This window comes from Mytilus californianus, unplaced genomic scaffold, assembly GCF_021869535.1.
Source record: "Mytilus californianus isolate M0D057914Y unplaced genomic scaffold, xbMytCali1.0.p SCAF_6, whole genome shotgun sequence".
NCBI lineage: Eukaryota > Metazoa > Mollusca > Bivalvia > Mytilida > Mytilidae > Mytilus > Mytilus californianus.
Window position 1 is genome coordinate 9,574,746 of NW_026262712.1, and position 23,465 is coordinate 9,598,210.

Consider the following 23,465-nt stretch of genomic DNA (forward strand, 5'->3'; position numbering starts at 1 on the left):
CCAATATACACATCATCTAAGCTTTGGTAGTTAAGCATTTTAGAATCAATAAATTCTAGTTAGATATGGCAACTTTTTCTTTAACAAACATCCGGAAATCATCAAACTGCACGAAGAAAAGTCTAATGGAAGTATGAAGGACTCAACTATGATCAGAAAAAAATATTTTACCTGGTTCCATTTTCATAACATACTAAGTTGATTGAAAGGTTTGCTATTTGTTTTAAGTATTGCAAAGATAAGAAGTTATATAATATCATATGAACGAACGAGGTGTAGGCGGTAATATGAAATGACAGTTACAACTCAAAAAAATATTTTCAATTTTAATTTCAATAAATTATAAAAAAAAACATATTTGATAGTTTATGTACAAGAACATAATCTTACATGAATATCACAGATCATAACAAGTAACAATGAAAAATCAATAGGTCGTGACCTTTTCAAGGTCGTTTGACTTTCACCTTAAACACTTTAAGACAGAATATCAATGAACACATAGGACACAAGGTTTTGAAAAAGGAAAAAGTAAAAAAAAAACTTCACTAATATGTTGGCTCCCAACATTCCTTCTGTAAATAAAACCCAACTAATTATAATAAAATGAACACATGATGTTAGTAGTTGAAAAATTTCATTTTACATTCAGTTTAATGGACAAATAAAATGAATTGATCGATACAGTAGGAAATTATCAACATTGAACAAGTCCTTGTTGTGAGCCGATTTAGAATGTAAAATATCATTTCAGATATTTAATCTTTCCGTTGATTTGACGGAAATTACAAAAAAAATCCAGAATTAAAGTAAGATATGAGATATTCTGGAGTATATTGAAAGTAGCTAGATTACATATATGTCACACACAGCGCATAAGAACGAAATGGAACAATGAAAATCGTTTGAAGGCAAGTTTAAAGTGTTTTTCATGCAATTTTCTATAATGTATTTATTCCTCCACATTTTCTGGATAAATAACCGGTTTTTGAAATATTTTTCACTAAATTTTCTATGAACACTTTCTGTGGTTACATTTAGAACACTGTTTAAATACTATATATGAACACATTTTATATAATGACCTTTGATTAATGGGGGAAAAACTAAAGTTATGTGAAAATGATGTACATGTGGGAGTCTGGATAACTTATGAAAATGCATAATGTCACTTGACTAAACTCGTATAATTTACAACTTCAAATGAACACTCAAACAAATACAAACATCTGGAATTATTCACTATCTGTCATTTTTTTCAGCTTCAAAGAACATCATTCAAATGACATTTCACATCAATGAAAATTTATCTTGACATTCAATTTTATGTAACAAAGATATAACAAATAAACAAATATAGCACACCTTTCAAATATTTGGAAAACTACTTAAAATGTTAAAAAAACGAACTTTAAATCAGTTTGGATTGTTTGAACTACCTGTTCCTTATACCATCAATAAAAATAAAAATAAATGAACAGCAATCTTAAATAACATAATAGATTCTTCCGATAAAGCTTAATGTAAATTGTTTCTGACAAACGAGAAAGTTTAATGTAAAAAATGTTCAAACACTGAATAGAAAAAAAGCTGAGATGTGCAGAAATCATGCAACATAAAGATGCATCAAATTTTCTAATAAAATCGATTCAAATTTTATGAATGAACAAAGACTTGAATGATCTGAACTCAACAAAAAGGGTCAAACTTTTGTTGGGCTAATATACAATCGAGGTCATCATTAAATTAAATCTTTTGCTCGAGTCCCGCCATTCATTGCACATCAGATTTGTAAGATTGTGTTTCGGACTAACAAAGAATTTATTCCGGACAGGAATTGAATGTATACAGTGCGTGTAAAGGACCCATATCCGTTCGATGAAAACAAAACTATAGCAGCCTTTTCATATGTTTTTATGATAAATTGCTGACCCTGGGAAAACGGGTCACGGTGTTGTTTTGGCACGCTGGTCAATTTTCCAATAAACCATTGTTACGATTTGGTGTCCGACGCGTTTCTCGTCCCGCCCCTTGAGTGAAAATGCATTTTAATGAACAAGTTAAACCCATCGAGAAAATTTTCACCTTTCACAATAATAAAATGAGTTAAAAGGGATAAAGTTCATGACTCTCTTGTATTATTCCTTTCACTTCCGGTGGTTGTATTATAATCTATTTTAATGCCATGCTTTCCATTATTTGCAAAAAGTCCACCCATGGCGATCAGAAGATAATGGCTTAATTCTTCGTTGTAATGTAACTAGGGATACAAAACTTGGTATCAAATCGAAACACATCAGAACGTACCATTTACATAAACGACTGAAAAATGTACATAACTATACACGATTTGCAAAAAAAATCTTGTTTACAATAGTACAGCTGATGTAATTAACACAACTTGTTTGTTCATATCAATAATAAGCAATGCAATTTATAAGCAGCATACTGATTATGCCGAAACATGTCAATATTTGGAGTGGATTTTTTATCAAAGCATTGTCAAGCTTATAGTTCCATGATGGCAGGGAAAACCCGCGCATGACAGATATACCATTTAAACTTTTTAGTTATATGTTTGTGAGAAGTATGTTTCAAACATTCGGTGGATCAGCCGTTTTGAAGTACACATAATGTGATGACGTCGATGAAACTGTCTGATTGCTGTTATCAGCATCGTAGTCCTCGTCCAGCGTGTATGTGTTCCGATGTGTCTTGAGACGGTCCCTGGAAGGAACTGCCGAGGACTGCACCAGTCTGGTGCTTTGGTTGGCTCCCGCTGTGGTGCACACTTCTGAAAAAAAGAAAATAATATAATCAATGTTTTTGTATGACAATTCGCCATTTCATAATCTAATGCATTCTGGGTAATATTTTCAAAAGCGTACACCAAAACGTTGTGATTAGTTTAAAAAGTTCTAAACAATGGAAATTCAACCAATGACGTGACGTTATTTTCATTTTGGTGTACGAACAATGAGATTACCCATAGTCCTTTAGATTCTGAAAAGGCGAATTTCCTTCAAATAATTTGGCCAAAAACACTTGCTTTCATAACGTGTTGATATATAATATATTGTAGTTCTGCGAATAGAACATTCTGTCAGATACTCTACTGTGAAATGGAACTATTACCAATGATCATGGTATGAATAAACAATTCGTTTAATTTTATTGAGATTAATTACTTCTGCTCTATAGTACAAACAGGTTCATACTGAAGAAGATTAACATTTTTATCATATGTTTACTTAAATTACAGCCGTATAGGACTTAGGTCAAGGCAAAATAAAATCCACTTTCATACAATGAAATAATTTACAAAGGTTCATAAAATAAACTTTGACCTATACGGGTCCTTTTAGCAGTTTCACTTACCACTTTATTTAGTTACACAATGCAAGAAAATTTTGGATTGAGAATTTCCTGTATTTGTATATCAAGAAAGTTTATAAGTGAGTTGGTCATTCGACGTCATCCCCAGTTTTGAAGATTTAATAATCTGAGCAGCGTAAACAACTGTGTGTTAATTATTATTCATATCTAATTACAAATGCATAGCAAATCAAATATAAATCATGTATGCAATTTTTTATAGTTTTCTGAATCATTGGCGACATTTAAAATATTAAGTCAGTCGACGACCTAGAACTGGAAGTCCCTCTCACCAAATAAAGGCTTTCAATATCTCTTTAATTAGAAATGACGTTGTCGTTAAGGGCACACCAATTCCAAGAGAAACACGGTTAATTTTTTGCCTTAAAATACATTTATCTGAAAACCTTTGAAATATAACTGAAGTACATCCAACCTCGTAGAAAATGACATTTCTGAAAGAGATATATCCAGAACGATTTTCTAATAGGGTGTAGAGGTGTTCTTAAAAGGCTTTCCCCTAGTCAGAATCAAAATAACCAAAATCGGAACAATCCTACCAAATAGGGATGGACTTTTCACTCACTCTTGACATCTCAAATATATGCATACAAGCTAAAAATAACCTAAGAACTATCAATCAATAGTCAATATACTACTAGTATATGTCATTTCGCTCTGATCAAAAGATATATATGTTGTATATCAAATTTTACTTCTGTGACCGTGTATTGTTACTTTAGGGATGGTGAAAATATGGATTATGAAACATCTGGCAATAGTTATGATATTTCTTATCAGACGAAACAAATTGATGCAACATGTTGTAAGTTAAGTCGAGACAATGAATGCAGCTGTTTTTTTTTTTTTTATGAATGATCCATTCATATACATTTTTGTACTTCGACATTCTTTCAGTTCGGTTGGTCGTGACCCGTTACTTGACCTGTTGAATGGTTTCTTTGTGGGAGTTCAGACAGACCGAAACCCATACCTTTAAACGAGGTTTGTATTTCCATCTTCCGGTTAGAAATTTCCGCAATAATTGCTTAAATTTATCTAACCGTGTAGAAAAATGAGATAATTATGAAGAAATGGTAAAAGCCAAAATGGATGTGTTCGTGTCTAAAAGAATAAAAATATATTCTTGTCAGAAAACATTTTTTTCTTCAAAAATGTGATAATGGGATAGAGCGGACAAATTCAACGACTTTACAGCAGTAAATCAAAGTATTCATCTGGTTAAAACACAATAGTCATTTATTTGAACTTTCAGACATGAAGGTTATTCAACGGGAAGAAATGCAGATCAGATTTTCATCAAATTGGAATTCTAAATAAACCCATCATAAATACTGAAACGATTTTTGTCCTTTAGCTACCATAGCAGTTCACACAAAAGAAGTATTGTTAATACTTTATAAAAATATACAAAGACTAACTTTATTGAGAATAGAGACCAAGGCAAAAGAGGGGATTCTATATTATCAACCTCTCAGTGAACAAGCTATGCTCAACATATCTACATACATGTAATATAATAGCTATGTATTGTCCTCAATTCTATTGGCCGTTTTAAAGAGGAACATAGACTTTACATTCGTATAAAAATGTGTCGACGCCCCGCGAATTAAGTATACATTGTAACTTTTGTTTATAAGGGAAACTCATAGTTATAAAAGAAAACAATTAGAATAAGTCTCTCTTCTCCCTGTGATCTGATTAAAAATTTTATAAATCAACCATTTACCCGATCAAAACAAACCAGACAATAATTCTATCCATTCTGACGTCCAAAATGAGCAGAAACAACAATGTACTATGCGTTTTAAAATACCATTGAAAGATCTTTATCTAAATGAAAAGCGACACAACCTATTATGATCATGGTCATTCGTTGTCACGGTAACACTCTATGAGTTTCTACTGTTTGATACGGAATTGTGGTCAAATGAGCATCTTTATCGATCCAACAAATAAGAAACTCATTAATATGAATTTTGTAGCGTTCGTACAAAATGTACAATTACACGTTTTTAAGCCCCGCCTATGGTAGAAGCAGTCTTATGGGTTTTTTTTCAGTCTGTGAGTCCATCTGCCCCTTCGTCAATACTGAATCCGGTAAAAGTTTTAGTTTCAGATTGGGCCACACTTAAAAATATTTTGGTTTGCCCAAACCCTACCAAGAGGTAGAGACAGTGGGTAGGTAGGTAGGCATTTTCTTTTTCTTTTTTGGCAAAGATAAATTGTAGTGTCGGATGTTTTTTAGTCTTCATGACTATCTGATTAAAAAAAAACCTATTCACATCAGGACAATAAAAGATTTTGAGTAGGCAGCTTTTTTCTGGGTAGGCTCGGTTAGGGCAAACAAACATATTCGTTTTTATGGCCTTGTGCTGAATGTGGCGTTAAACTCAAATCAATCAACCAAAATTGCGATGTTCGATCACTGAACATGGAAATGTTAAATGCGAGCAGGGTATGATGCCGTATGAACACACATTGGTTTAATTCTGTGATCTTATAATTCTGTATTTCGGGTTCTATTTTACTACCTCTTAGGTCTACATGCTACTTGTCCATAATGAAAATCTGGGTTACTATTACGATGGTGGGTCGTGTTTTTCTATACTGGCAAACATTTTTTTACATTTACATGTATTCAGTAATTTATAAAATAAAGGCAAATCCATAGATATACGCCAAAATATTGAAAGCATAATAAATTGCAGTTATGTTGAATACTTATTTTGTACTTGTAACATTAAGGATGTACTTGGGTCAGGTTTATGAATTTTTGTCAGATGTTCGGACTTCTTGGGTTTTTTCCTACGATACAGGATAAAATATTTTGCCCCATATCACCCACTTTTCTTTTCATAGAAGACTTTAATAGCTCATAAAAAGGTCATTATAAAAATTTAAGCAGATTCTAGATTTTTTTCTTACGATTTGAGACCCAAATAATGCCATTGCTAAATATAAAGTAAAAGTCCGAGTCAGCCTTTTCCCGCCATTTAAAAAAAAATCTTGCAAAAAGGAGTTTCATAACCTATCAATATTGTTAGCTTATTTTGTTCCTTTACTCGTGCTCTATATCTTCTGACTTATAGTACAATTTTAAATTCTAGATTTTTTTTACCTACATCCTTAAAGTTTATATGGCAATACGCATTTGAATTGAATTGAATTGAAATAAATTACAAGGTATCAGAATTAGTTTGATGCACATTTTGAAGATTCTGTTCTCAGATGAATCATAGTAATAAACAACATAACATTATCATGATTATGAACACTTTTTTGAACAAACTATATGTGTCAATAATTAGGTTTTGAATCTACTTTTCATTGACCAATACAGTCGTTCACTTAAACTGTAAACAACTTGAGGATATGTCATAGATCAAGGAAGCAAAGTTATTACATTATAAATATGTTTAATTATACATGGTTGCTTCTTGTCCTATTATTTTAATACATTGTTTTTGTTTTGCTCATGATTTTGTTACAAATTGTTTACACGGCAATAAAGTTTTGAATTTTAATAAATTCTACTAAGGTCAAACAAAAATTATGGGTTCAATGTTTTGCGCCCTTTAGAAAAACGGTAGGTAGGTAGGAATATCTTGGATTGCTTCGTTCTAGTTTTACCAATACATTAAGAGTAAAAAAAAAACAAGTTAAGGGGTGCATTTTGTATGAACAATTAACATGACTAAGGTAGCAAAACCATTCAAACAAGTTTTTTTTTAAATTTTGGCCTAACTGATGCATCATAAACTAATATTGCTCTTTACCGTTACTCCTGCTTTGGTCAGGAGTGAACACTCTTGCTTTTGTAAATCTTTAAAATTTGTTGCACTTTATATGCTATAGATTTATTACTTAAAACAATTTTAGGATATAAACTATTCTGCTTAGAAAAAAATTTACAGGCTGCTATTTTTAACTAAAACAAAAGACTATATACTTGGACAAGTTTCAAACAGATGCTCCGAATACGTTTACATAACTGTATCATTACATTAATTGCATTCCACGAATGTACAAAACTGATAAAGTGGTGCCATAGGATTGAAACGAGAAACTCAAGGTCAAGTTTTATTAAACGAAGTTCATCATAATTGCCAACTATTTGGAATGTGCCGAGGAATGAAAAGTCGGTGTTCTCAAGAAGATATTGACTTGGCTCACGAACATGCACGTGTTACTTAAGTTAATTCCGAACTATTTATATCGGTTTATTTTTAAGTTTTTTTTATTTTTTTAACATGATGGGTAAGAGACATATAATACCAGAGATTTGAAACACCATTTAAAACGCTATATTAACGCGAATAATTCAGGCTTTATATTCCGCTGATCTACGATGCCGGCATCGCGTGTGAGAAAATCGGACACGGAGAGGGATTGGATTTATATTCGAGTTTATGCTATATTAACTTTTGAAATACCATACTGCTCCTCGGATTATAGTTTGTTGAAAATTTGTATATTTTTTCTGTCATTTACATTTGAAAATATGTCTTGGATTCCTCTTGCAACACTTTATGGGTCTGCGAGATTACAATAAAAAAATTGAACTTTCAACTAATGATTTTTCAAACTACTTTTTCACGTACTGACATATTCCTTTTGTTTCTATTTATTTCTCGTTTTCCGAATTTTCTTAAAAAGGTTATAAACGTATCTTTTAAAGAAAGATTTTATTACCGGTGAACTCTCAATGAGGAACTGTGTAGGAATGATAAAAACATTTTGTGCTGTTTTTGATTGCCATGTTTTTGTATAAGTCTCTGGTTGGATATACCAATAATAAACATGTTCATGTACCAAAATTTTAGTTAAAATATTTTAATAAGGATTCTCGGTTTTCAGGGGGAAAAACACAACACAATTTTCAGTATTAATAGTAAATGAATGTTTGTTAATCGTCCACATACGAGGAAGGAATTTTATTGCTATTCTTTCTGTTGAATGTATACACTATAGTCGAATTACATATATATATATAGCTCTCATGTATTCTTACCTGGGTCATATATAATTTCCTTTTCTCGCCTTCGCCTCTTGCAAACAAAACACACAGCTATAATGTATATCCCAACAGCAAGGGAAATGAAAGATAATACTCCAAGGAGGGCCATGGCGAGAGTATACCATTTCTTATCCTGGTCAACAGTTGTTGGAAAGTTTGTATGCTGATTATCCTCAACAGTCTTGTCAAACCATTCATAAGTTTGGTTGGGCTTGACATTATCAATGGGACTTTGATGGAATTTGTCGAACTCCACAAACGGTCCACAGATAGTGTTCTGATCACCACCACAAGGGGCTCTGATAATAAGATTAGCTCCTTCGCATTCGGAACATTGAACACACTCGACTTCGCCTCGGTTGTAATAAAATCCATCCTCACAAAAAGGAATATCTTCTGCCAAGAAACAACTGCTTAAACTTGCAAATATAACTACTGTCGAATACATATTGATATCTTTCAGTCTGAAAAAGATAAAACAGACTCGTCAGTTTCATTGATTAGTTTGATCGTGAAATTGATTGTATTTGATTTCTAAGGCCATTGAATAGGTACAACACTGCGTGTAACGTTTATCTATATGCCAGAAAATGAAAACAGAAAAGAATGCATTTATTGCACATAATTGCAAATAATCGAAACATCATTTCATCTTTACCACGTGTTCGATAATCACACGTGCTTATGCGGGAGTGGATAATATGTATATGTATATGAAGTGTTGGACAAATATATGCATTATGTAATCATTTAGAAAAGACAAATTATTGTGATCTTTATTACCAGTATATTTCTTAAAACTGACTTATACATAAATGAATAGTTCCAATAAAATTCCAATATCCACTAATCCACAAATGTAATTAAAAATTTCAATAATTTACTTAAAATATTCTATTTAATTACTTAGTAATTACAGAGACATACATGTATATAATACAAAATATTGTATCATGTGTCGCTGGTAGTCAGCAATAATTTTTTACAACAATTTCCTTTAATACGAAAATAACCTATCATATTTATTTGGAAACAATTTTCCTCTTACATTTTAAATTAAAAACAAATAAACACAATAAGAAGGAACTACTTACATGAATATTATACGGAAATTATTTTACATTTCCCAATTTGATGAAGTATAAATGGCAATAAAAAAAGTAATGAAACCGTCCTGGAATTCAAACTGTCATACATTTATATTTTTTAACACCATACAAATTACTTATAATTTCAAATCCTATTTGCCAATTATGTTACCCAATAAATTTAATTCTGTTATCCAATAAATTTAATTATCGAATTGCACATTTTAAATGATGAAAAGTGAAACGTTTTACTTCGTTTTTTATTGAAATGACTCAACTTTTGTCATAAAAACTGTAGACCGATTCCCCTTAAAGTTAAAAATGCCATGTTTTAAACATGTAATTTGTAATTTAAATTGACATTTACAACTCGTCGGGACAATTATGTTTCTAATTTATTAATTTTACGCATCATGAATGGTTTGACTTTACCAATTGTCATATTTCAGTAATCAAGTTATTAACTTATTACATGTCCATTGCATGCATGCATATTTCCGGAGTTTTTTGTGCATTTCGTGGTTTCGTTTCAATAATTTAAATCATAAACATGTTATTGCAGCGTGCAATTTAACATAATTGAAATGCATGTTATTCGTTTAAATTATTTAATTGAATGTTCAATTCAGAACATGTGATAACAAACTTAAAGAAGAAAGCAAGAAAAATAATATTTTTTATTTGAATCTAATAAAATACACGAGGCATTTTGAAACGGTATTGTTTCAGACGTTACAATGCACGGAAAATACCACGAGTCCGAATCTTTGGTATGTGAAAGAGTAACAATTTGTCTCCGTTTAAATTTCTTAAATAGATAAAATGTTTATTCATCGAACTATAATCCTATAATCTTATATGACACTTTCAAATTGCCCTTTAAAATATTTCAAATTTTAACTTCATTTCCAATCGTAGATAAAAACTTACTACGCGATTTTATTTTTTTCTTCTAAACTGACAATATATGCTTACCTTCGAGGAAATAATATACTCTGAAACTAATACTAACAACTTTAACCGTGGGAAATATGTAGACTTACCACAATGAAATAAAATCCAGCTTTAAAGCAACATTCTTTCTGTTCAGATAAATCGAATGAGTCAGCTTCGGAATTAGAAATGTAAGTCTCCGCCTTCTTATGAACTTTAAACCAATCAAAGGTGGGAAATTTCAATACCATGTGCTTCCCATTCATAAAATATCCAGTGGAGCGTTAATAGTAATTACAAATTTTGAGATTTTTAAATGTTTGGGTTGCAAATTTTCTTATCCAGGTAAAACTCAGGTGAACGTTTCACTAAAGATAAATAGCTGTTGCAACATCCTATTCTACTTATTGCACAAGATCTAAATATAAAAGGTGTTTTCCACGTTTTATTTTTAGTTTTTTATGTGGGTGGCCTAGCTATCTATGATAATAATAATAATCAGACAATAATCATAATGAAAATAATATTTCGAATCTATTTATGGTAAGAAAAAAATCACATGAAACATCACTAAGTTATGTTGTGGAACTTTACAATGATTGATTGATTGATTGTTCTTTCCTTACGTCCAGTTGCAAATAGTTCATGCATTTTCATAATGAATGTAAATCACGAAAAGAGCTTCGGATGCAAGACATTTATAAAGTGTTATTTTAAGTTCATTCAGTACGAGAATAAATAAACAATAAACCCTGCAAAGTAATCCACAAGGAAAAAGAGTTGCAGAAATTGATGGCCGCTTGAAATTGAGTTTGGGTTTGTTTGATAGGCCATCTACGAACTGACTGTTCAAAGAGTTATTGCAAGGGTTCTTGAACTAAAGGAACGACCATTTGATATTATGAGGGGAGGGGTGCAGGAGGATTTTGAAAATGAATATCCTGGACTGGTTAGAGCTGGAAAAAAACCCAACCACGCACAAGACAAGATGAAATTGAGAATTTATGCAACACAGCAACAACAACAAAAAAATGAAATTGTGTACAAAAGTGAACAGGAACAGAAAAAAAAAATTAAGCATGTGTAGCAACCAAGATGAAAATGTATATATAGTCATCTCGTAAAAATTGTCCTCCCATAAATCTCATTTTGTCGTCCCCGTATTAATACATGCATCAAAGCCAAACGGACGCCCTTCTTTAACATGGGTCCTACAGAATAGAGAATAATGCTCCCCCAAAAATACAGAATAGAGAAAACAGTGGGCCAAATTTAATATGAAAACATAATGACAGAGAAACGTGGCGTCAAAATTAAAGAATACAAAAAAAAAATAAAAAATTCCAGACCCTCACACATATCCGAAAGAATTAAAATTGAGAATGGAAACGGGGAATGTGTCAAAGAGATAACAACCCGACCAAAGAGCAGAAAACAGCCCAAGGCCACTAATGGGTCTTCAACACAGCGAGAAAATCCACACACTAGGATACATATACTAGTATTACATTTCTTTTTGGTATCATCAAATGTATACTCTATCAAACACATTTTCAAAAGACTAAGTTAATTCAGGGTCCTTTTTGGTCTCGGGTGAAAACTTGTCTCCTTGGCAATCATAACACATCTTCTTATTTTCATATCAAATTGAATTGAGGACTGGAGCTGAATGTTGTAAAATTTGGTGTATGAAGAAAGGAAATGATATGGGTGTATCAATTCATGCAAAACATCACTACACTCAAATGAAAATAATCCAAAACAAATTTAAGAAACAGCAGTTTATTGCTGTTCTTCATCTCCAAGTGACAATGAGGCCTTCAACATGGAGTTAGCACTCTCACCTCACAGCAACCGTAAGACGGTCATTGGCCCTTTTTGAGTGGAATTTTTTGCTTGGTGTCGATCACGTGTGCATTTGAGAACACAGCTGCGGTGTGATTAGGAATTATGAATTATATCGGACAAAGACATTTTTTTTTGCATTTCGTCACAAGCTGTTCCATGCTTTCAAGTATAACGTTACAGATTATCATTATTTACATGCTATTCTAAGTTGTATGTGTTATATATACATGTTGTTTTAAGTTGTATGTGTTATATTTTACATGTTCATCCATATAAATGAAATTGCAATTGATAATGAATAAATTTTATGTACATGGTATTTTCATTCTTTTGTATTATTTTTATACAGTCCTCATATTTTAACATAATTCTTATTGTTTACTAGGTGCAACATGACTAAGAGTTAAAAAAATAGATTTTGAAATCCAGTTACTAGTACCTATGTAGAGGGAACGGGGGAAATTGATGGTTGAATATTGGTGAAGTAACTTTTTTTTATAATAAAAGGGAATTAACCTTGATTTGAATTTTCAAAGATGATTTGAGTTAGTTCCCTTTTCCCAAGTAACGTTGAAAGCAAATAATTTGATTGATAACCAAATGGACTAAAATATTATCTTTTGGTGCCAGATATTATCAATAATAGGGATACTAACTAAAATATGAAATAATCTTGAATTGAAGTTTTGCATTGACCAGTCAGATTGTAACACCTGTAACCGGAGAGCATGATTTTCATAACAAAAAGTACATGTAAAGAAATCCAGGACAGGCTCTTTCTTCATTTGATAAACAGAAACCAAATATAGGTACACTGAAAAGTCCTTTGATAGTATTTCTAAAAGCAGTTTTTGAGCCCTTGAAAATCGACAAAGATTTAATGAAATCCTTACAGTTACTAGCAAATTTTAAAATCTACCGGTCAACGGTTGCTATATTGTGATGAAAACTGCAGAACTGCCATTTCAATGTAATTGGACAGAAATGCACATTTAAACCCCCCCCCCCCCAAAAAAAAATCGACGGCAGAATGCAAAACACAGTAACTAAATAAAATCATAAAAAAAATGACCAATCATTTAAAATGTGCAATATTCTAGGAAAAAAATCCTCATGTACAGGTTACATATACAATAAATATAATGAATTGACTATTCTCAGAGCTATGGACTTTTCAGGAATTGCAGCAATTAAGTACAAAAGATCCTACATACGAGCCGGAGAATAAAAATATTTTTTCCACATCATGTTTTGTAGCCTAGAAAAAAATGTTAATATTTAGTTTGTTGTACGTTTATATCCACTTTTTTTAGTGTATATGTTTTGTTTTGAGGGGGTTTGAGGGGTATAAATCATTGAATTATTGTTTTGCCATTTAAAAATAATCGATCGTTGATATTTTAAAGAAAATATAATGTATAGTGGGAGTAAAAAGCAATTCAACAATTATTGAAATAAAAAGTTGGTGATCTTAATTCATACTGAAAATCCATCTGATAAATGATACTAAACTAATCTTTATTTCAACTAATTAACTAAAAGAAGTGGAAATGGGGTACCAAAATTCTCTAAAGTTTGACCTTGCAACATACCTAAATAAAGAATGTTCATTTCCAGACGATCGCTGTCTGTTTTGAATGAAATTATAACACACTTCACTGAAAATCAAGAACCGTTTCTACTTTCCGTTCTTGACTCAACAGATAACCATTTTCAGTGGGTGGGATTACATAAGAAGAATGCTTCAAGGTCAATTGAAGCCTAAAATTATGTAACAGATAACAACACGCTTTTATTCTCAAATTGAGTAAAAAACTGTCAATTTATCGAGAAAGGAGGGGTGTAATTATTTTAAAAGACCCATTTTATGTTTTACTTTGGAAAATTTTGAAATTTGACCAGTCTTACAGATGTGAAATATTCGCTCTTAAATTCTATTATTTGAGTAGAGGATACGTGTACTCTTCTGCGAACATTTGAAAATTTGCAAAGTAAAAATTAAAGGATAAAAGAAAAAAAAACTTTTCCTTGGAAGCTTAGATTTATTTTTATTAAAGGAAATCTAATTTGTTTTAATCTTCCTTACTTGGATCTTTGTGCATGCAGTTGTCTTTCTTTCTTCAAATTATAGTTTTCATTGCCCCCTTCTGGTATTTTATTACTTTCCTATATTTTATTTGAAAAGAATTTTATTGTTATATCATCAATTTTCCATTTAAAAGTCACAGATAATTGGATTTAGGTAATATTTTTATTGTTTTTTTCTTGTCGTTATATCAATAGCACTCCAAATATTTCACAAATGCCTCGTGTACATCCAAGCCACATCCTTTCTTTCCCAGTAATACATTTCATACAAATTGCATTGTCCCAATCCCGTTACCATTAATGTTTTGTGGTTGAGAAGACAATTGTTCAGGTTATATAACAGAAATTATTGTTGAAAAGATTTTTAACTTAAAACGAGGAGAGTGAAATTTCGTGGGTGTGTTTGTTCAAACACTTGCGCCATTTCTATAAATAGTTTCTAAAGAAATTATATGGTTCGGAGATCTTTAAGAATTATTATTTAAAACTGATGAAATCAGTCTAAGTAATTCTAAACGGGACATCCTTCCTTTTTATCTTATTATGTATATCTCATTTCAATTGCATGTTCAGAACTAATCAAGACAATCGCATTCAATTCAAATTATCGAAGATTTCCAATTTAAGGATGGACGGTGGTTTTCAAAAAATATTTTTATGTTTTTCTAATATATATCTCGTAGATATTGGGAATGCTTGTCGATTTTCTGAATCATTAATTAAGTAGTGATGCTCCTTAAAAATTGTCTTCGAATTCGCTTTTACTACAGTCGAACTATTTACAATAGCGTAACCCACAAGTTTTACGTACTCGGAATGAAGCAAACGTGGATGTTTTAACCTTTAACATGTGACTAATATATTTATTTATTGGTCCTATTAAAAGAAATAATGTCGGTTATTCCCATGAAACAAATTAAGAGACACTTTATTAAGAATATCTTGCATATATTCACGCTTAGATAGCATTGGACAAAACTATTAGTTTGCCCTCCCCCTCTTTGGAAAAAAAAATTAGTTAAAAAAAAATGTGAAAAAAAAAGAGTACACGGTCGACTGACTAACTTCTAAACTATAAGACTTTACTTTTTTGTTTGTCACTTTCAGAAGTTTAACCAACCACTTCTTTTCAGTACGAATACTTTTTTTCAATTTTATTACTCGTTTATTCAAATTTCAATAAATTGTTCGATTGCACTTAACCTCACAATTTCTCGAATTTTGTTGTTTAATTTTAAAATGTCCATCTTTAATTAAATTTAATCGTTGCATTAGTCACCGAAGCTCTAAATGCATGATTTTTGTCGGTTAGGAGTGATTCATTCCTGGGTGTTCCTATGCGAGTAATGGAACCGAATCATAACTCTCAAAGAGGTATGTTATTCTAACTTCAATTGAGCTAAAGCTGATGGGTAAACTTTAACCGATGAAATTTTGTTTGGTTTTACATGTCAATGAACTCAGACCAACATCGATATTTTCGGTTTTATCCCATAGATATTTTATCCATAAGAGTTATCTTTCATTAACTATACACAATAATGCTACGCTGATTTTAAGAAGATACAGATTTATTTGCAACGAACGACAAAATAAAAAAGGCAGTCTAAACATAAAGCGTCTTCTTTGGACCCAAACTATAAAAGAATTCATGATATGCCATGCTTATGAGGACAGGGGACCATTCATGAGGGTCCGGATGGGTTTTACAGAATAGACAACAATAGCAAATAATAATGAATAGGGTAAAGTGAACATACATTGTCATTTCGGGGCCTTTTATAGCTGACTGTGCGGTATGGGCTTTGCTCATTGTTGAAGGCCGTACGGTGACCTATAGTTGTTAATTTCTGTGTAATTTGGTCTCTTGTTGAGAGTTGTCGCAATGGCAATCATACCACATCTTCTTTTTTATATAAAAAATAAAGAATAGAGAATAATAGCAAAAAATAATGATAAGGGTACAATGAGCAACAAATATAAAAATAGAGAATGATGGAGTTCAAAAGTATAAAAAAGAATACTGTGGAAAATAAAAGAATTAGTAATACAACTCTGATTACAGAAATGGACGATGTACAGAATAAAGAAATCATCAAATCACAGATTTTGTTTTTTAAATTGTAAAATCATTGTTATGAAAATTTTACAGAATATGAATTATATTCAAAGAAAAATACACTAAAAATTTAAAGAATACATAAATTAATGACCCTGATCCATACACTCAGTCATGTATATTTCATAGTCTTTTTTTTGCCTTTATTGTCTTTATTTTTATTTTTTACATATAAGTCAAAATTCGATAAATGTGTCCATACATTTTGAACTGATGTTTACGGCTAATTGAAGAAAATATGAGAGGAGGAAATTTACAAGATGGAATAAATCCGAAAGAAAAGTTGAAGATAAAATACTTTCTCCAGGATTAAAAATACAAAGGACATATGTTTGTGTAATCATATATATTTATATTTCATAAGAAATTCCTTTTTTGCCTTTATCGTCTTTATTTTTTTTTACATTTAAGTTAAAATTCGATAAATGTGTCCATACATTTTGAACTGCTGCTAATTGAAGAAAATATGAGAGTAGGAAATATATAAGATGGAATAAATTCGAAAGAAAAGTTAGAGATAAAAGACTTTCTCCGGAATTAAAAATACAAAGGACATAGGTTTGTGTATTATTTATGATCTATTTATATTTATTTGTTTTTAAGAGTGGAAGATCTGCGACCAATTATAAATGAAAAGGAATACAAACTAAAGGCGGAACGAATAGAATAGACTAAAGTATGTATACTAAAAATATGTCAATGAAAATGGCCAAAAAGAGGTCAGAGGAGAAATAGGAAAAGTCCATACTTCCCTTTGTACAGTCAATATTGCGTTTGCAAAACCTTTTCTTTCTTAGTGCATGAAAAATTTGCCACTGGACGTTTGGTAACAATCAACCCCTTTCATCTCACCTTGTCAAAATTGCCAGTATGAACTTTTCCCATCACTTGGCGTCCGTCGTCGTCCGGCGTCCGTGGTCCGTTAAATTTTATAAAAATCTTCTCCTCGGAAACTAATTAGACAAATGGTACCAAACTTGGCCACAATTACCTTCAGGGTAACTATAGTTAACTAGAGGCTCTCAAGAGTTTGTGTCGCTCACCTGTATCTACTGTGGTTTTGGAAATCGTGTAAAATAAGGTTAAAATCATATAGATACCCTAATATATAATGATTGAGGCCAAGTTTGTTTTAATTTGGCCCAGAAGTTAAATTAAAAGCAAAAGATTTTTGAAAAGATTTTCAAAAATTACCAATAAATTGCAGAAAATAACTTTAAAGGACAATAACTCCAATAAGATGTCAATTGCCAATTGGTCATGTTAACTTATTTGTAGATCTTTCTTTGTTTGATATTCTTGCTGTTTACAGTATATCTCAATCTAATAATGCTGAACACCCTTCAAAAAAAATTGGGCAGGGGTTCCCCTGACCCCGACTAACCCGCCGGGTATGGGGGACATTCACCTAATATAAGTATGCTGAAAGAAAAGATATAATAATGGTTTATAAAAGTAACACTGAATAATTCTGAAAATGGAACATATCAAGGAGAAATTATTAGCATCCCCCCTGAAAAAATTGCACCCCCTGGTAAAAAATCAAGTCATCCCATTGTAGTCTTACAATAGTTACTGAAGACCCCTTATCATTTTTTAAATTAGTTTTCAAGTTGTGACCATTTGAAATTGTTTTTTCCCATTTTTCCCATAGACTTCTATAGTAAACCCCTATGTTCTATTTTTACCAATTGGGACCATGTTGGTTGTAGGGCAGGGTCATCGGATACATTTTTCAATCAAGATACTCTAATAATAATTGTGGCTAAGTTTAATTCCATTTGGCCAAGTAGATTAAGAGAAGAAGATTTTTTGTAAAAGATTTACGAAAAATAGTGAAAAATTGACTTTAAAGGGCAATAACTCCTTAAGGGGTCAATTGACAATTTTGGTCATGTTGACTTGATGAACATTTTAACCCCGTTAGATTTGCTCTTTATGCTTTAGTTTCAGAGATATAAGCCAAAAACTGCATTTTACCCCTTTGATCTATTTTTAGCCATGGCGGCCATCTTGATTGGTGGGCGGGCTCATCGGATACATTTTGTAAACTAGATACCCTAAGTAATGGTTTAACTTGGGCCAGTGGTTTCAGAAGAGAATATTTTTGTAAAAGTTAACGACGACGACGACGACGGACGACGGTGCCAAGTGATGAGAAAAGCTCACCTGACCCTTCCCTTTGGTCCAGGTGAGCTAAAAATATGTCAATCAACATGGACACCAAGGCTAAAAATAAAACATAGGGCGAAAAATGCAAGTATTGTCTATTATCTTGTAAACTGTTATAGATAGAGCAAATCTGACAAAGGCGGAAATGTTCAAAACGTCAAAATCTACATTTTTAGGTGAAAAATGTTTCCCTATATTTTTCATATAAAACATATTTTTTTTTTAAACATTGTCATAACTAATTTGAGGTCCGATTCTGATGACATTTTTACTTATACACATAAATTATTTACAATTTTTTTTTATTATGAAATATCTTTATGACATGTCATTACTGAGAAATCATTATTAATATACATTTATTGCAGTTAAGTGTCATATTGTCCTATACAGCCATATACTTTTTCTTTCAGAAAATACTATTGGTCTTTAAACAGTGATTTTCTTAGTATAAGTATAAGTCATTACTACAATTCATTGTTATCGCAAGAAAATACGGATGTATTTCTATATTTAACGGTATAAATCGCATGATTTCGCCCAAGAACTATATAACCTTGCCTTTTATAGCCGACTATACGGTATGGGTTTTTTCTGATTGTTGAATGCCGTACAGTTACCTATAATTGCTTACATCCACTTCATTTGAACTTTTGTGGATAGTTGTCTCATTGGCAATCATACAACATCACTTTATTTTTATATAAATGTAGAATTTTTAACAAAATGTGTTACTTTTTAAATAAAACTTATTGCAGGATTTTCAAATGGTGATGCACTTTTGACATCAGACTGTCCCTACCATTAATGTAAAGCAAATTGTCGGACATCTCCGCTTATAGGACTTATTGCCATGAACAGACGATTTCCACCATTTTTTGTGATTTTGGCTATTATCTTCAAAACTACAATAGATAGAGGGAAACTGTAACTGCCAAAAATGATAAGCAGGACATATTCTACGAATAAATTAACATGGCCGAAATCGTCAGTTGACTCTGCATAGGAGTTATTTCCCTTTAAAGACGATTTGTTGTGATTTGGCAAAAACTATAGTTTATTGAAGGAAACTGAACAGGAAAATTAATCAGCAGGACAAGATCTACAAATAATTCAACATTTGACTCCTTATAAGAGTTATTGCCCTTGGAAGATCCTCATTAACCATTTTTTGTTTTGTTGTTGTTGATATTATAGCAAATAGAGAGAAAATGTATATAGCAAAAATGACCAACAAGACAAGATATACTATTAAGGCAATATGTCCAAAACTGTCAGTTGACTCATTATAAGATTTATTGCCATTGAATGTTATTTTGGCGTAAACTATAGTAGATGGAGAGAAATTGTAAGAAGCATAAATCATTAGCAGGACAGTTTTAACAAATAAGTAAACATGGCCAAAATCGTCTGGTTACTTTTTATAGAAGTAATTGCCGTTGAAAGACACCCTTTACCCATTTTTAGGGTGATTGTTTTGCAGAAACTTTAGTAGATTGAAAAAGAAACTATAAGAAGCAAAATAGACAAGCAAGACAAGATCTGCTATTAAGTCAACATGGCCGAAATTGTCAGTCGACTTCTTATAGTTATTACCCTTGAATGATGATTTTTAAAAAGAAAATTAATTGCGTAAACTATGTAAAGTTGATGGAGACAAACTGTTTTAAAAAGCTAAAATCATCAGCTGGATACGAATCTACAAATCAGTCAACATACCTGCAATCGTCAGTCTACTCCTTAAAGGAGTTTTTGCCCTTGAAGGGGGTGTAAAGGGTGTGGGTAGGGAGCCTCGGTGGCCAAGTGGTCTAAGTAGTCAAACTACTGTATCGCTAGACCGTCAACACTAAGGTTGTGAGCTCGAATCCCGCACGGGGCAGGTGCACTCGACTCCAATCTTAATTGACTAGGATTGTCAGTTTTCCTACCGAAGGTCGGTGGTTCTCTCCGGGCACTCAGGCTTTCTCCACCAATAAAAACTGACCGCCACGAAATAGCACAATAGTGTTGAAAGTGGCGTTAAACACCAATCAATCAATCAATTGCCCATGAAAGATGATAAAACATTTTTGGCTTTCTTTCTGGAGAATATATCTGGAATATTCTCATTGCAAAACTAACAGGTGAGCGATACAGTGTCTTCGGAGCCTCTAGTTTTAGTTTTATCTAACCCGTAAAATGCTGATTTGAATAAAAGGACCAATATCATGGAAATTTGAAAATCTTTAGGGAACAAGGAAACTCGTATTTAAACAATGTTTACACAATTATACCTGCACTTATAAGATTATTTATCATTATTAAGGAAGAATTACTTTATATTTACATGCTTATAAGGAAGCGATATATCTGATGTAAATAGGTTGGAATTGATAAAACGATGAAAAAAACATTTATGAAAGGCTTGAGTGATAACATTTAAAATTTTCAAATAAAATTCATAGATAGACAATAGATGTGCATACGACTTCAAAATTTTGGAAGTCGTATAATGACATGATCTTGCCTTGGACGGGGACTAACAAGACAAGTCATTACAACTTTACATCTTTATTCTCTCATCCAAGGATTTTTTATAGTGAGACTAGTATTACAATATACAGATATGAAATCAACAGAGAACGTTACCTCTTATTTAAAATGAGCTTTCCACTATAGGTTTCATTCACCATAACCACTCCACTCACGCACTCATACACCACACACACACTCTCACACACACACACACACACACAGACGTATTGGTACCATATGTATAGTTAATAAAACATTTAAAACAAAAAAAACAAGTCCGAAAACGGCAATTTTTGACTTCTATCATACCGCTACTGACACTGTTTCACATGAACATTCATTCAACTATTTCCGTTATCTTGTATACATGTAAGGAAATGCAATTTAGTCTCATGCTTTAGTGCCGGTCCAGTCAGATGCAAATGTAATGCCGCAATTTTGCGATTATCGTCCAATGGTGAAATTTTATGAAGGGATGTACAAGACTCAAATTCCGATATAAATATTGCCGCATTTTCATGAGGATAGCCCCAAATTTCCGACAGTTCGCCAATTTTCCCATCCATTTGTTGGTTATTAGCAGTATTTGAATAAGTAGGCAAAACTAGTTTTGGGGTGGAGTAAGTAATAGGTAATATAAGGTTCACGTTGCTGATGGAGCGACAAAAATTCATCCGACAAATAAGAACCTGGGTAATCAGTTTCTAGAGAATGTTCGAAATATTGAGACAGAGGTGATATAGAAACTGGTGTGTCAGGTGAATTTACTGGTCTAATTACAAATTTCGATCTCACTGTCGTACTCGTCTTCGAAAAAGTTTACAGATACTGGATGTGAAGTCATTTACAAGTTTATGCTACCCAAACTTAAGAATTTACACGTACATGTAGTGAGTTTATACTCACACACCCGAAGAAAGATGAACAAGCCCATTTACAAATAGACAATCTGTATAGATGTAGTTCGTCATACGATTTGCGTGTTCATGTAGCAAGATAATTCTCACATACACTGAAAAATACACAAGACCATTTACTATCAGATACCACAGCGAGATAAATTCTCACATACAAAACTAAATTCCTGAAGAAACAAACATGACAAACAAATATCTAAAATGTGAATTACAATCTGCGAGACGCATTCAGAACAAAACTTTCAACAACAAAATGTCTGCATCCTACGACCACGTGTTTCTCCTTCACCAGCAAAATCACAACGTCACCCAGGGATGCACATCTATCTGCCGACTTGAAAACGTTCCTAACAGTACCGGCTCCTCAAAGAATTCTATTATTCATCTTTGAAGTCCTCCACCATGTTAAGATCTTGCCTTTGACGGGAACTAACAAGACAAGTCATTACAACTTTACATCTTTATTCTCTCATCATACTACAACAACTAAAACAAAAACACCCGAATAACCTGAAATAGCCCGTCCTCGAACCGGATTCAACCGTACTACATAACAGTCGTCGTCCTCCGAAGATATTTGGTTTCCAGACAATAACTTTAGAATAAGTATACGCATCTCTATAAAATTGTACCACAAGGTTCCATACCACAAAAGTTTATTGCCCTAACTGTTATGGAATAAGGGGACAAAAAGTGGCCAAAAACAAGCTTTTTTCCTATTTCAAGACAATAACTTGTGTATAAGTGTATGGATCTCTATGAAATTGTACCACAAGGTTCCATACCTCATAAGAAAGGTTGGGATTGATTTTGGGGGTCATGGCTCAAATAGGGGCCAAAAACTGGGATTGTCTGGTTTCCGGACAATATCTTTAGTATAGGTGAGTGGATCTCTATGAAATTGTACCACAAGGTTCCATACCTCATAAGAAAGGTTTGGATTGATTTTGAGGGTCATGGTCCAAACCGTTGAGGAATTAGGGGCCAAAAAGGGGGAAAACTAGGATTTTCTGGTTTTAGGACAATAACTTGAGTACAAGTCTATGGATCTCTATGAAATTTTACCACAAGGTTCCATACCAAAAAAGGAAGGTTAGGATTGATTTTGGGAATTATGGCCCTAATCGTTTAGGAAAAATGGGCCAAAAACAATACTTTTCTAATACTTTGTATAAATTGCTTATTTCTTGACCACTTTCAATGTTGTTTGATTTAATGCCTTGAATTCTTGGGGTTCTTTAAAATGCTTTTTTGAATTGGTCCACATTGTTGTCCTAAGGGTCCAAAATTAAACTTTGTTTGGTTTAGAAAAAAATGAATTCTTGGTGTTCTTTGATATGCGGAATCTAACCGTGTATTTAGATGTTTTT

The 23,465-nt window shown here is 32.2% G+C and overlaps 1 protein-coding gene across 1 annotated transcript; it reads right to left on the bottom strand.

Annotated features, from left to right (window-relative positions):
- Positions 1-313: 313 nt before the first annotated feature.
- LOC127704382 (uncharacterized) lies at positions 314-13,961 on the bottom strand. The gene is made up of 3 exons (XM_052208417.1): positions 13,878-13,961; positions 8,411-8,880; positions 314-2,794 (listed from the first exon to the last, which is right to left on the bottom strand). Exons 2-3 carry the CDS (start codon positions 8,862-8,864, stop codon positions 2,595-2,597), a joined length of 654 nt encoding a protein of 217 aa, XP_052064377.1. The 5' UTR covers positions 8,865-8,880; positions 13,878-13,961; the 3' UTR covers positions 314-2,594.
- Positions 13,962-23,465: the final 9,504 nt, after the last annotated feature.